Consider the following 13650-nt stretch of genomic DNA (forward strand, 5'->3'; position numbering starts at 1 on the left):
AGTAGAAGGTTGCTCCTGAGGTACGTCTTGGCCAAGTCTATACTTGACATTGTTCGAAGAAGCAGCATAACGAGTGTTGCCTTTTCATGCGGCGTCCATACAGCAGCCAACTCTATGAACACGGAAACCAATTGGCTTGTGAACAAGGCTTTTGTTTTTTTAAGCAAGACATGTAAAGTGTCCAAAACGACATCTACGAGCAGAAGCGTATTCTCGGAAGCATCAAACTCCGAACCGAAAGCTAGAATGACACATTGGACGAGTCTCGTAATCCATCCAGAGTATACCAGATATGGGCAATGTAGTTCTATTTTGCTGATCACGAGCAGGCATTCACTTGCTATTTCGATGGACTCTTCTGTGATTTCGTTCTTGCATTGGTTTCGAATCACGCAAATAATTCCTCTTACATCGTTTCCGTCAGCTTTCGAAAGACCCTTCTCTTGCTGCTTTCTGTGAACTTTCAAGTTTGGAATTATCTCTATTCCAAACTTTGAGGCAGTTTTTGAACCGTATTTTTTTGAGGCTCGTTTACCTGGTATCAAAGTTCTTCCAAGTTTTGCAATGCAAGCTAAAGTTAGTTTTGTAGAGATTTAATTGAAGGTGGGTCATACAATCAATTGATGTTGAATTGCCTAGATGGTGAAGTCTGACTACGTAGGCAGCTAGTGTGATATCCAGATTTGACATAAAGAGGGAGTTGTTGATATTATCAATTTTATGGCACAGCGCGTCAAAAGTAAGGAAGTACGTGGATACCTTGGATAAACGAGAATTTTAAAAACTCAACAGAAATTCAAGAAAGAAGAAACAAAAGATTTGATTTATCTGGTATGAATATTTATAGTTTTATCAAGGCGCTGGTAGGGATAGATTCACGAGAAGTCGAGTTTGAGTTGATCAAGCAGCATACCTTGTCTACATCAGATACTCACTAGAAAAGGTCGTTTCCTACGACATCACAAAAAGAGTATTACTGACTACCTTTTCCAACTCTCTCCAAAACAAATGCATTTCTATAATCTAATTCAATCCGCCAATACCCCAGGATATGACAACCTCACTCTGAGGCCATCCCTTCTACATATTTCGTCACCATGTGGACCCAATGACCCCACACAAAACCTACTATCATCACCGTTCCAACAGTAGCCAAAATCTCTCGGAACCTCCAAAGAGTATGCGTCGTCTGACCGTCAGCCTGCCAACAGGTCAGCCGTTTTTCTATAAATGCCTATGCCCACGTCGTAACCAGCGCTACGGGGAGCCTTTTCTTTGGAACAGGAACTTCCGAGAGCTCAGCTTGCTGGTCAAGCTCCTCGTCAAGATCGCTAGTCTCCTCCACAGGCTCTTGAGGAAGGTCGTTCTCGGTCTTCCTGACTCGAAGCCTAACCCACAAACGACGACGGACGAAATTGCCAAAATTGTACTTCCCGTGCCAATGCAGCCCTTTTCTGAAAATCACACTCAGATACAGCCAGCCCTGCTCGTCCACATCGTTGAGCATCAACACATACCACAGGTCCCACCACCAACGCCAGCCCAAGTCTGGCAAGGGGTAGTTCTCAATGCGGTCGTCGGAAAGCGTCACCCTGGAGCCGTCCACACGTGTGTACTGGGGCGGGTCTATCACAGGTATTAGGGACTTTCTGTTGAAGCAGGGTATGCCAAAGAACTTCATGCCACGCTGGTTTTCCACGATGAACTGGAAGGCATACTCGCCCATTTCGTCAAACTCATGTTCCCCTAAAGCAGACTCGATCCCCAGCGGATCGAAGCCGTGCAGTTTGAGGTGCTCCGCAAGCTTCTCGAACAGATTCATCCGTGAAGAGGTGCGCGTAGGGCAAATGTGTTTAAGGTGATGTCACTTAGGCGATGGAAGCCAGCTGCAGTCAGTCAGGCCAGGCTCCGTTCGGAAAAAACCACCTCCAAGGCGTGCTCGACGGTTTATCAGATTTCGGGCTCGGTTGCGAAAAATGATACCTCGTCCCCGCTGCAGCACCCAGATACGAACGCATAACGTCAACGTCAATGCATCCTAAGGCAAGATCTGTCTCTGCGCGGAGATGCAAAGTGTTTCCGTAAGGCACCACGCAAACACAGCGGTAAACTTGCAGAAGTAACCTAACGGCGGCGCTGATGAGTAAGCACCGGTGTTTAGGAAAGAACGCAATACGGTGGAGACAAGCGGAGCAATGTGTGCAAGGTGTGTGGTAGGGTGCCTCATTGTGTGGGGGAGACTGAAAAAAAAGGTTCTGAAAATCATTGGTCGCTTTCGCTTGGCCCGCCTGGGCACCCTCGAACTTCTCGGCAGCGAAAAAACAAGGGTCCACTAAAACAACGGTTCCACGGCAGAAAGTCGAAAAAACAACCCAACTTTACCGCCGAAACCGATCCTCCACTTTCCACTGTGCCTGTTTTGGGCGATTCTCCTCGCCTACATTTACACATCAGCCCACTGGTGTCTAGGCGATGTACGCACCTTTACCCGCCCAGTGAGCCTCCGTTTATCGCCCCGCCTGTACGCAGCTCCCACCAACTACTCTGCGAAGCATCTTCAACACCTGAAGCCAGTGGAGCTTATTGCCTAATAACGCCTGTAAGGAGGTGAAATATCTATATTCGTCCGAGGACCAGTTAGCATAAGATGGTGTCCGACTCTTCCCAGGTCAAGGGACCTTTACACGACCATGGTCAGCAGCAACAACCAGTGGCCCATCCCCAGAACGCCAGTGAGCTGCTGGCTAGCCACGTGCAGACGCTGGCAGATATAAAAGGCACTAGCCTGGGCCCTTGGAGTAACCACAATCCGTTCGACGTGAACTCCTACCCCATCACCAACCCTCACATCATTGACTCGACATTCTTTCTACCGTACACCAACGAAGCCGGTGTCCAAAGAAGGAGGAGAATATCGATTTCTAACGGTCAGATTGGCCAGATTATCAACCACGAGGCCTTCTACGCTGACGACGACTCCTACGATGACATGAATGATGAACCTTTCAGATATGCTCAATCGACTCACGATGGAGCTCAAGCAACCCCAAATATGGGCAACCCCAACCCTGTTTTTCCAGACAACCGTTTGCCAGGCTACGATCTGAACCCGCTACTGCAGCCTCATTTTGTTCACAGACCACCTCCACAGCCAGTGAAGTTGGAGGAAAAAGATCACATCCCGCCTCCTCCACAACCTCCAGGAAGCTTACCAGGCCATCCAGTACCTCTTCCACAGCAAGATCCAGCAGGTCTGTTTAACCAGGCCCATCCTGCGCCTCCTCCACGCCAAGATAGCTCAGTTCCGCCCGAGGGATCTTTGCCGGGAGAAATCACTCCGCATTCTGCAATCGACGACGTGGCCGGCGTCCCGCCCCCTAATCACCAGCTTATTTACAATAATGAAGTAATTTACTCGGCAGACAGAGGCCCAATTCCGGGCACTGCGGCGTGGAAGAAGGAGCGGTTGTTGGAAAGAAACAGGATTGCTGCATCCAAATGCCGCCAGCGCAAAAAACAGGCCCAACAAGAGCTTCAGAATAATATCTCAAAGTATGAGAATGAGCTGAGGCAGCAGAAAGCACGTTTGAAGAAGTACGAAAAGTTATTTGCCATTTATAACAAGACATTAAGTGAATATTTCAGCAAGGGAGGCAACTCGATAGAAAGCTTACGCCGGTTCGTTGGGAAGCCTATCGACGATATTGATCTCTAAAAACGAGCAGCGCCCCGCCCGGCAACGCTTGTTTCTGGAAGGATGCAATAGAATTGGAGCTGCAGAAGCACATTCGCTAAAGCAACGCACAGATACAGTCTTGCATCTTTTTTTTTAGAGACAAATACGAAACAGAGGAGACAGTCATCAGAAATTTTGTGAATGTATGTTGGGTTGCCAAGGTGGCTCCCAGTTTAGAGATTTTTTTATTCATAGTAGTCGCCTAGGTATATCTCAACGCGGACCATAGAATTTTGTTCAACATGCATTGCCTTACAACACGAGCAAGCCGTCAAAAACAACTTATGATTTAGAAGAATTACAAGAAGAAATCTTAAATCAAGATGCATTTTTTTTTCACTGACCGAAATTCAAGCCCTTCCATGCTAAGGATTCGTGTCGTGATCACGTGACTCCAGCATCAAATTTTTGAATTCTTGGACCTCAGATCAGTCTTTCCAAGCATCCACCAATGTCCCTTAAATTGCCCTCTGCCCCAAACGCAGGGCTTTTCAAACAAGGCTACTCGCTGTATTCAGCCTCCGATGGTGCCATTATCAGAAACATCGAGGCCGTGAGGGAGATCAGCTCCATCGTGCTCACCTCGATGGGTCCATCTGGAAGAAACAAGATTCTCGTCAATAAACACGATAAAACGTTCATTACCAACGATGCCGCCACTATTATCAATGAGTTGGAGATTGTGCACCCAGCTGTGAAGCTTTTGATTCAGGCTTCCAAGCAGCAGGAATTCGAAATGGGAGACAACACCAACTTGGTGATCGTGTTGGGAGGCGAATTACTTAACATTGCCGAGAAGTTGATCAGCCTTGGACTCAGTGTTCCAGAAATTATTCAGGGTTACAATATGGCCAACAAGTTCTTGCAAGATACGTTGGAGAAACTCGTGGTTGACCACGTCGAGAACATCACAGAGCCAAAGGAGCTTTTAAAGGTTATCCAGCCAGTTATTTCTGCCAAGCAGTTTGGCCTCGAGGACACCATTTCTCAGCTTGTTGTGGAAGCCGTCAGAATGATCATCAACCCAAAGAAGCCACAGGCTTTCAACATTGACAATGTCAGAGTTGTCAAGATCATGGGCTCCTCGTTGTCCAACTCCGAGGTCGTTAAGGGTATGGTTTTCCCAAGAGAGCCAGAGGGACACGTCGAGCACGTGAAGAGCAAATCTAAGGTTGTCGTTTTCACTTGTCCAATCGACATCTCTACCACCGAGACCAAGGGTACCGTGTTGCTACACGATGCACAGGAGATGTTGGACTTCTCCAAGGGCGAAGAACAGCAATTGGACCAGATGTGTAAGGAGATTCACGACTCCGGTGTCCGTGTTGTTGTCGCTGGTTCCTCCATCGGTGAGTTGGCTCTCCACTACTTCAACAAATACGAGATCTTGGTCTTGAAGGTTCCATCCAAGTTTGACATCCGTCGTGTTTGTCAGGTTTGCGGTGCTACCCCATTGCCTAGACTTGGTGCTCCTATGCCAGAGGAGATGGGTACCATTGATGTCATTGAGACCAAGGAGATTGGTGGTGACAGAGTCACGATCTTCAGACAAAACGACGACACTATTTCCAGAACTTCCACAATCATTCTCAGAGGTGCTACTCAGAATAACTTGGATGACATTGAGAGAGCTATCGACGATGGTGTCAACGCTATCAAGGGCTTGGTTCAAGACAACGCTCTTTTGCCTGGTGCCGGTGCTGTTGAAATTGAGCTCGTTAAATTGATCACACAATACGGTGAAAAGACTCCAGGCTTGATGCAGCTAGCTATCAAAAACTTTGCCAAGGCTTTTGAGGTCGTCCCAAGAGTGTTGGCCGAAACCTCTGGTTTGGACTCCACCGAAGTGTTGAGTGCTTTGCATGCCGCTCACTCGTCTGAGGGTAACTTGACGAAGGGTATTGATGTCGAGAACAACAGTGATGATGGCTTGTTGGACATCAAGGAGCACAACATCTACGATCTCTTGTCTACGAAAAGATCGGCCATCACATTCGCCACTGAGGCTGCCAACACTATATTGTCTATCGACCAAATCATCATGGCTAAGAGAGCAGGTGGACCACAGGTGCCTCAGCAGCGCAGACCTGGAAACTGGGATCAGGATGACTAGTGCTTACGTGTAACGTTTAATGTGTATAGACCTTTAATACCACCTATTTGCTCTAAAGTTTTTTTCCTTCCGTAATGAACTGCTTGATCTTTTCATGGTCCTTGAACCCGCTTTCGTTTTCGACGCCACCGCTCACATCGAAGCCAATGACGTTTTCTAGATAAGCTTTCGTAGTGTGAAGATTATCTGGCTTTAATCCTCCAGCCAATACAAATGAGCCATCTAGGTCATTGATGAGGGACCAATCGATGGTTTTGCCCTCGCCTCCAAGTTCTGAATCCAAAAGCGGTAAAGCGTAGCCCTTATTTTCGTTGGTGTGTAGGGTAGTCAAGAAATTAGTCATGTAGTCTGCTTGATCAGGTACAACAAACCTCTTGATGATGCAGAATTTTCTCTCAGTATTCAATGCCAAATATTCCGATGGGTCCTCGCTGCCGTGAAGTTGAATAAAATCGAGTTCAAGTTGGTCAGCAAGTTCAAAGACTGTCTTTGGGTCCTGGTTTCTGAAAACACCAGTCAAGAAGGGGCCGTTTTTCAAGATTTGGTCACGGTATGCTAGAAGATAGTCTTTATGACTTTTGAACGACTGCTTTGAAAGGTAGTTATTGAGCGCTTGAGCTGTCTTAAATTCTCTATTTCTCTGTGATCTGGCTGACTGAACAGCTTTGGAAATCTTCAAGGCATCTGTATGATCTATGGAACGTTGCCTGTTTGGGACCATGATGACACCTAGAAGATCAGCACCGGAATCGATGGCTGCTTCAGCATCTTCAAGTTTTCGAATGCCACAGATTTTGACAAGTTTTTCTGTCATTAGATGTATATTATGTTGATAATTGATTTCACTATGTACGTCGCACCCATATATATCCATGCACTCCAACGTTATCGGCTTTAGTTATTATTCATGTTATCTTTTCTGAAGAACTTTCCGATATTACGGAAGTTCTCGTTGATTTTGCTGACATGCTGTTCGCCGTTGATAGAGAAGTCTTTCAATGGGTTGTTGATCTTGATCTTCGTGGGGTTGGTCTTGAAGATGTCAGGAAGGTGAGGCTCTGGAGACCTGCTCGAGATTAGTTCCTTAATGTCAAACTGTTGTGGATTGCCTTGCGACGCGGGGTGTTTCGCTTGCTGTTCCTCCTCGACCTCGTCCTCGATCATTGTGAAAATGTGGGAATCTTCCTGCAAGGAGTTGGGAATAGTGAGCTGGAGCTTGAAATTCTCAATATACTTTGGTTGGTCAGATCTCCCGATGTTTTTGAGATTCAAGAATTTTGTAAAATTAGTCAAGGATTTGTCACCAATGAGGTTGAAGTAATTTTCGACCATGTTGTCAACAGGAAGGACTGGGGTGAGTAGGAGTTTGAGCAAGGTGGTGAGCTTGCCAAACTGGGAGTCGAGAAAACGGATGTAGGCTTTAGGCGCTGTCTTGGATTCGTCTGAGAGCTTACTATCATCGAAGTTGGGGTCGGAATATAGCGGCAAGGTCGCCATATACTTCTTGAGAACGGCGATATCGACAAGGATCTGCTCCACATTAACAATGCTCAAAGGCTTGATAAGTTTAAGCTTGTTCACAAATGTGTGAACGACCATCTCAATGAGCTTATCGCAGTAGGAACGAACATAACTGTCTCTTATAATCAATGTAAGGATGACCTGATTGTCCTCTTTCATGGCATTGATCAAGTCTTCCATGTATGTAGACGTATCGGAGACAGATTCCATGGCTTCCCAACCGTTATTTTCAAATTGTCTCCAAGAAAACTGTAAATCGTAGGAGACTTTCAGCACGAGTCCTTGAATGGCCTTACCAATCACATCGTAGAATAGACTTTTGGCAGGCTCAAAATCAATTTTTTCTTTGTACTGTTCATCTATAAGTTTGACAAACTTGTCTTGCAAATCGTTGATGTTGTTGTTAACGTAGTCGGCAGTGTTGAGAATCATCGTAAGATACTTGATTGGCTCGAGACCTTTAGGGTTTGATTCGGATTGATGTAAGATTGGAACCAACATCTTGTAGTTATACTCTCGAAGGTATTTGAGATCGAGGCGAGCAAGATCAAGCAAGATTTTACCATTGGATAACTTGATGATCTGAACAAGAAGTTTCTGGAAGAGCTTGAAGAGCTCAGACGACGAGTTAGCGAAATTAGGCACATTATTGACACGAAGGACCGTAAGAATATCCTCCTTTGTCTGGGGAGCAATAAGCTCCTGGGGAATTTTGGGCGCCGAGTAGAATTCCATAAACTTAGCATTGAGAGTTCCGTCCTGTTCATTGACCCAGGTGGTGAGGTATGGCTCGAAGACATTCAGGAGAACCTTTTCAAAATCGTTGGTCTTGAATGTTTCGTTGAGGAACTTCTCCAATTCTAGCGTCTTTGTAAGGGAGTCGAGCAATATTTCTGAGGAGGCAACACTCGTAAGTTGTGTCTTGAGATCGGAACTGGTCATTTCGCAGAACAATTTGGCTAGCTCATAGTCCACGTTCCACAGTTTGGGAAACACCAGAAGGTAATTCGTTTGGATGTTGGAAAGCACATTCTTGAAGAAAATGTACCTCCTGTTGAGGTTATCGAGGTTACCCGCTTCTTCAGTGGAGGAGAAGATGGAGCGGATCTCTTTGAGCTGGAGATTGTAGAACCATTGAAGAAGCTTGTCCTTGTACTTTTCGTCGATCAACTGCAAGATCTCGCAGCCGTATATGAGATTGTCGTTCGAGAAGTTGTTTGTGAATGAATCCTCAAAGTCTATGAACACGTCGTCGACCAACTTGTTTTGGGTCTTGTGGATATGCTGGTTCAAAAGGCCGATTTGATCAATGGAGCGGTACGGCTTGAAAAATACAAGCAACTCCCTGACGACGCCCAAATAGGTAGCAATTTGTTTGTAGTCTCGGGTGTTGACGACCTCATTGAGGCTGTTGTAGGCATTGACAAGCATTTGGAGACGTTTGAGCACTTTCATGGAAAGCACCAAGTTCTTCTTCACCGTGTCCAATCGCTGTATGCTGGAGGTCATGGCCAAGATCTTGGCTTGTGTGTCCTGGGACTTTTCACGGATTTCGCCAAAAGTCGTCGTGAGGGTCTGGATGTCATCTTGGGGATTGATAGGGTGTCGATAGTTGGCAGTTTCCTTCTGGATAGCCAATGCCAGCTGCTGCTTGTGTTTTTCTATGTACAGTAGAACATCATCGATGTTTTCCAAGGAGGCCTCCGACGGGAATAGCTGGCCGAGCTGGACCTGCGGGTCGTAGGTGAATCCCATGGTGATGTTATCGATAGGTGTAGTATGCGCCGTGATGATAGTGATCCGGTCGTGCGGTGCTCATAAGGGCAGTAACTACAATCATGGAATGCTACCTCCAGACAAACACTATTGTTGGAAAATTACAAACTCGATTGGGGAATTGCCGGAGAAACTGTTTCCTGGGATCTCGTCTTATGTACGTGGTGCTGGGGGATCGTGGATGCTCAGATCCAGTGGCTGCGAAATCAGCACTAGTCCATTGTTGCACCCCTGCTATGGAGCCAAGAGGTGCCTTCTAAATCTACATAATAGCCGAGAAGGAGCCAAGCGAGCAGCCTCGGCGATCCTCGGAAACCCAAGTGGGACATGTTATGACGAGCGTCGCATGACAAAGTAGACCAAGCTATTGTAGTTGATCCGGGAACAAGCCAGTTGCAATGACGTAAAGCGCAGCGGGAGCCTCCTTTAAGGGGGTGGCTCTATCCATTGGAGAGAGAATGACTAGGTTGAAGAAGTTGAAGAAGATCGTGGTTGGTGAGACATGCATCCACCAGATAAGATGTTTTAGATTCACAGAGATCAGCTATCGCCGATACACGGCACCCTATACCACAACCCAAAATCCCAAATCAGCAGGAATAGCCGCCAGCGAGAGCCCCGTTTCGAAGCCCATTGATGCACCCTGGAATACCCTGGATGGAAACCGCCATGCTGCCATTTGGTCCTGAATAGGACGACTTTCGGTAATCAGCCTCAAAGCAAAGAAGCACAAAAGAGCGCCTGAGCGTCCGTCATAGACGTCCGAAACGGCAGGCTTATTTTTGTGAGGGTACGCTCACCTGGTGCCTCCAGAACCCAAATGGGCTAACCAGCACACCACAACCCCAAAAACGCCAATAATGCTGGAAAATCCGGAAGAGCAAAAAAGAAAATCACAACAATGTGCCCCTTGGTAACGGCGCAATTCCATAGCTGATTGTGTGTTTGGAGGACCTCTCCCCCTCTTGCCTAGTTGGGGAATTCTGTCTCGACGCTGTGCTGCCTATTTTCTGCCTAAACAGGCAGTGGCATCTGAGCGCCCGGTTTCTGTGCAGCGCTCGCAGGGCCCTGGGCTGGGGGACACTGGTCAAAACGGCGAAATACCGGCTTTTCCAAAATTTAAACCACACCACTAAATTCCCCCAGCTCCGCTGATTCCAAAAATGTAAATTTCACCCGGCCTTGTGGGGGTGCACGGCTCTCTGGGTGGGTCCTGGTGGGGCCGCATACTCCACCTTTTTTCACCCTAGCGATCCTCCAGTTCCTTAAAACAGCCACCTGCGCCGCTACCTCCGGCCATACACCGTCCAACTTCCTATCTGAGCCAGCCTCATCCTCCGACTTATAACTGACGCCCGATCGCCTCTTATAAATCCACAATGGCCCGCTTTCCTTTCGGCAAGAGGAAATCAAAGCATTCTGACTCCGTCGACAACCCGGACTCCTCCTTCGCTTCCGCTTCCACAAACCAAACCTCCGAACCCACCTACCAACGGTCCAAACCGGCGATTCTGCCCCCACAAAACACAATGCCCGACGTTGACGACAGCTACTACGAGCCGGTGCCTCAAGGTGCTGCTCCTGGTAACGCCAGCACGCCTTGGAGAAGACACAAGTTGTACGACTCTCCTTTCCCTCGTTACAGACACTCAGTTTCCCAGGTGGCCCTGGAGAAGAACGAAATCTTCCTTATGGGCGGCTTGAAGGAGGGTTCTGTTTTTGGCGACACCTGGAAGATTGTGCCCCATGCTGCCGGCACCACTATCAGCCAGTTCACTGCCTCTCACATTGAGGTGGTGAACAAGAACAACCCACCCGCCAGAGTGGGCCATGCTTCGGTTCTCTGTGGCAATGCCTACATCATCTACGGTGGTGACACGGTCGACACGGATTACCACGGCTGCCCCGACGACAACTTCTACATGTTCAACATCAACAACCAGAAGTACACCATTCCGCTGCACATTTTGAACAAGCCCCGGGGCCGCTATGGCCACTCTTTGGGCGTGGTCTCCGTGTCTCCAACTTCCAGCAGATTGTACCTTTTCGGCGGTCAATTGGAGCACGATGTGTTCAGCGAGTTGTACTACTTTGAGTTGACCGACTTCAAGCTGCCCAAGGCCCGCTGGGAGCTTGTGGAGCCTCTCAACTCTTTTAGCCCTCCTCCTTTGACCAACCACTCCATGTGCGTCCACAAGACCAAGATCTACGTGTTTGGTGGTGTCTACAACAACGAGAAGGTGTCCAACGACTTGTGGTGCTACGACACCTTGATCAACAAGTGGCTGCAGGTTGACACCACAGGCTCTACCCCCTTGCCTGTGAACGAGCACCTGGCTGTGATTGCCAACGACCACATGTACATTTACGGTGGTAACGATTTCGCAGGTATCATCTACGACTCTTTGTATGCGCTTGACTTGCACACCTTCAAGTGGAGCCGCTTGAACAAGGAGTTCAGCGCCAACGGTCCTGGTCCTCGTTGTGGCCACTCCGTCACTTTCTTGCCTAAACTCAACAAGCTTGTGATTATGGGCGGTGACAAGAACGACTTCATTGACCCCGACACTTATGAGACCCACGAGCAGATTGACGGCACCGAAACCGGCACCATGATTTACGAATTGGATCTTGGAATCGCCGACCACTACTTGAAGGGCGGCGTGGGCCCCAAGAAGGTCGCTGCTTCGGCGATTGGCACCGGATACGGCAGAAGAACCACTTCTCCAGGTCCCGATGATGGCGGCCGTCACCGCAGAAGTTTCAGTGCTGGTCCCGAGGACTTCCGTACTCCTACTGCCTCTGTGGAGCGTATCCCTCGTTCTCTTGGCCCCAAGCTGACCAACGAGTTTGAGCCAGAGATTTTGACTCCTCAGAGACAGCCATACAATGCTGGTGGTGACTTTGTCGATGTGGACATTCCATCTTCTGCCATTTCGCAGACCGAGGATGGTTCTGACTTTGCCAGAGAGAAGTACCTCGCTGAGATTGAAAGCCCTGCTAAGAACGGTGCTGACGACTCTGTGGTTAGCGATACTACCCCATACGACCAATTGAGAACCGAGCACAACGAGACACCCATCTTGTCGAAGGACTTTGCTCGTGAGGTTGGCATTGACGATGAAGGTGTGGCTCCTCTTGCTACCCGTGGAGTTGACACTCCTCCAACCAACGGTCGTGGTATTGCTTCTCCAGCTGTGGCTGCACCAGTGGCCTCTGCTCATGACGACTCCCGTACAAAGAAGATTATTGCTGAGCTCAACGACGAGATTGCGCTGTTGAAGCAGTCTCACAAGCACGAGCAGGCTGCCACCTCCGAGAGATTGAGATCCTTGGAGGAGGAACACAATAGACTCAAGGACACTCACGAAAGATCGCTCGCCGAGAAGGACAATATGATTGACGAGCTCAGGAGATCCATTGACCCTGCAGACTTGGAGATTGGCGAAGGCGCCGACGGTGACAATGTCAGTCAGGCCACTTCCAGAAGAGGCTTCACCGAGTTGACCAAGTACAAATTAGACCGTTTGGAGTTGAGAAACAGATTGGTGTTCTTGGAGAACGAGAATGCCGAGTACAAGTCCAGATTCGAACGCTTCGAACCCTTCATGGAGAACCAGATTGGCGAGTTGAGCTCGTTGCAGAAGGTCATTGAGGGCCAGGAGAACAAGATCGCCACTTTGAGCAGCCAGATCCGTTCGGAAGAGGTTTTGCACAAGGAAATCGCCGACTGGAAGCACAAGTACGAAGAGTTGAAGATTGAGCACGACAACTTCAAGGCTGTCAACACTGGTATCGACGACGAGGAGGCTGGAGACCGTGAACTTGACGACTCTTCAGCCGGTCTTCCAAGATCCTCTGCTAAGCTTTCTGCCCACTTGGCTAACTTGACGTCTTTGTGGCAGGCTACCAAGCGTCAAGACGCCGATGCCCGCTCTATGACCAGCGAGGACAATGCCACGATATCCAAGTTGCAGAAGCAGATTGACGAATTGATGGTTACTTCCAAGACTCAGCACCAGGGCTCCTCTGACGAAGTGAAGGCCTTGGAAGAAGAGTTGAACAACAAGTTGCAGTCTTTGCGTTCGTTCGAAGAGAACTACCGTGACGCCTTGCAGTCGGTCAACAACACCAGTAAGGCCCTTCAACTGTCTCACGACGAATTGAGAAACCAGAAATTGACCATCGAGAGATTGGTTAAGGAAAACAATGAGTTGAAGTTGTACAAGAAGGCAAACAAGAGGACCTCCACAAAGTCGCCAATGGACTCCAACGGTCCTTCGCCTGCTCCTGGATCTCCAGCTGTGGGTGACCGTGAGCCAGCGTCTGGTGATGAAGAAGAGGAAGGTGGATTCACCAAGGCCCACTACACCATGAAGCTCAAAGACTTGGAGGCCGACTTGTACATTTTAAAACAGGAGAAGGAGCAGTTGAACGACACTGTTGCCTCGTTGAAGAAGGAGTTGTATTTGGCCACCAACTCATCTTAACGAACTAAAATAAT

General features: G+C 48.2%; 6 protein-coding genes across 6 annotated transcripts; 3 read left to right on the top strand and 3 right to left on the bottom strand.

The window, feature by feature from the left end:
* Positions 1-1234: 1234 nt before the first annotated feature.
* On the bottom strand, positions 1235-1822 carry C7M61_002560 (uncharacterized protein; the record flags this gene model as incomplete). Its single annotated transcript, XM_024857931.1, has 1 exon — positions 1235-1822. One exon carries the CDS (start codon positions 1820-1822, stop codon positions 1235-1237), a length of 588 nt encoding a protein of 195 aa, XP_024713857.1.
* An 825-nt stretch (positions 1823-2647) lies between these two features.
* Positions 2648-3715, top strand: RCA1 (Rca1p; the record flags this gene model as incomplete). Its single annotated transcript, XM_024857932.1, has 1 exon — positions 2648-3715. One exon carries the CDS (start codon positions 2648-2650, stop codon positions 3713-3715), a length of 1068 nt encoding a protein of 355 aa, XP_024713858.1.
* Positions 3716-4187: 472 nt separating this feature from the next.
* Positions 4188-5849, top strand: CCT8 (chaperonin-containing T-complex subunit; the record flags this gene model as incomplete). The annotated part of the gene is made up of 1 exon (XM_024857933.1): positions 4188-5849. One exon carries the CDS (start codon positions 4188-4190, stop codon positions 5847-5849), a length of 1662 nt encoding a protein of 553 aa, XP_024713859.1.
* Positions 5850-5901: 52 nt separating this feature from the next.
* Positions 5902-6663, bottom strand: TRP1 (phosphoribosylanthranilate isomerase; the record flags this gene model as incomplete). The annotated part of the gene is made up of 1 exon (XM_024857934.1): positions 5902-6663. The coding sequence occupies one exon, from the start codon at positions 6661-6663 to the stop codon at positions 5902-5904; it is 762 nt and encodes a 253-aa protein (XP_024713860.1).
* An 80-nt stretch (positions 6664-6743) lies between these two features.
* VPS53 (Vps53p) lies at positions 6744-9125 on the bottom strand (the record flags this gene model as incomplete). Its single annotated transcript, XM_024857935.1, has 1 exon — positions 6744-9125. The coding sequence occupies one exon, from the start codon at positions 9123-9125 to the stop codon at positions 6744-6746; it is 2382 nt and encodes a 793-aa protein (XP_024713861.1).
* Positions 9126-10525: 1400 nt separating this feature from the next.
* Positions 10526-13636, top strand: KEL1 (Kel1p; the record flags this gene model as incomplete). The annotated part of the gene is made up of 1 exon (XM_024857936.1): positions 10526-13636. One exon carries the CDS (start codon positions 10526-10528, stop codon positions 13634-13636), a length of 3111 nt encoding a protein of 1036 aa, XP_024713862.1.
* Between the last annotated feature and the right edge of the window lie 14 nt (positions 13637-13650).

The sequence above is a fragment of the Candidozyma pseudohaemuli genome (genome assembly GCF_003013735.1).
Source record: "Candidozyma pseudohaemuli strain B12108 chromosome Unknown scaffold00005, whole genome shotgun sequence".
Classification (NCBI taxonomy): Eukaryota; Fungi; Ascomycota; class Pichiomycetes; order Serinales; family Metschnikowiaceae; genus Candidozyma; species Candidozyma pseudohaemuli.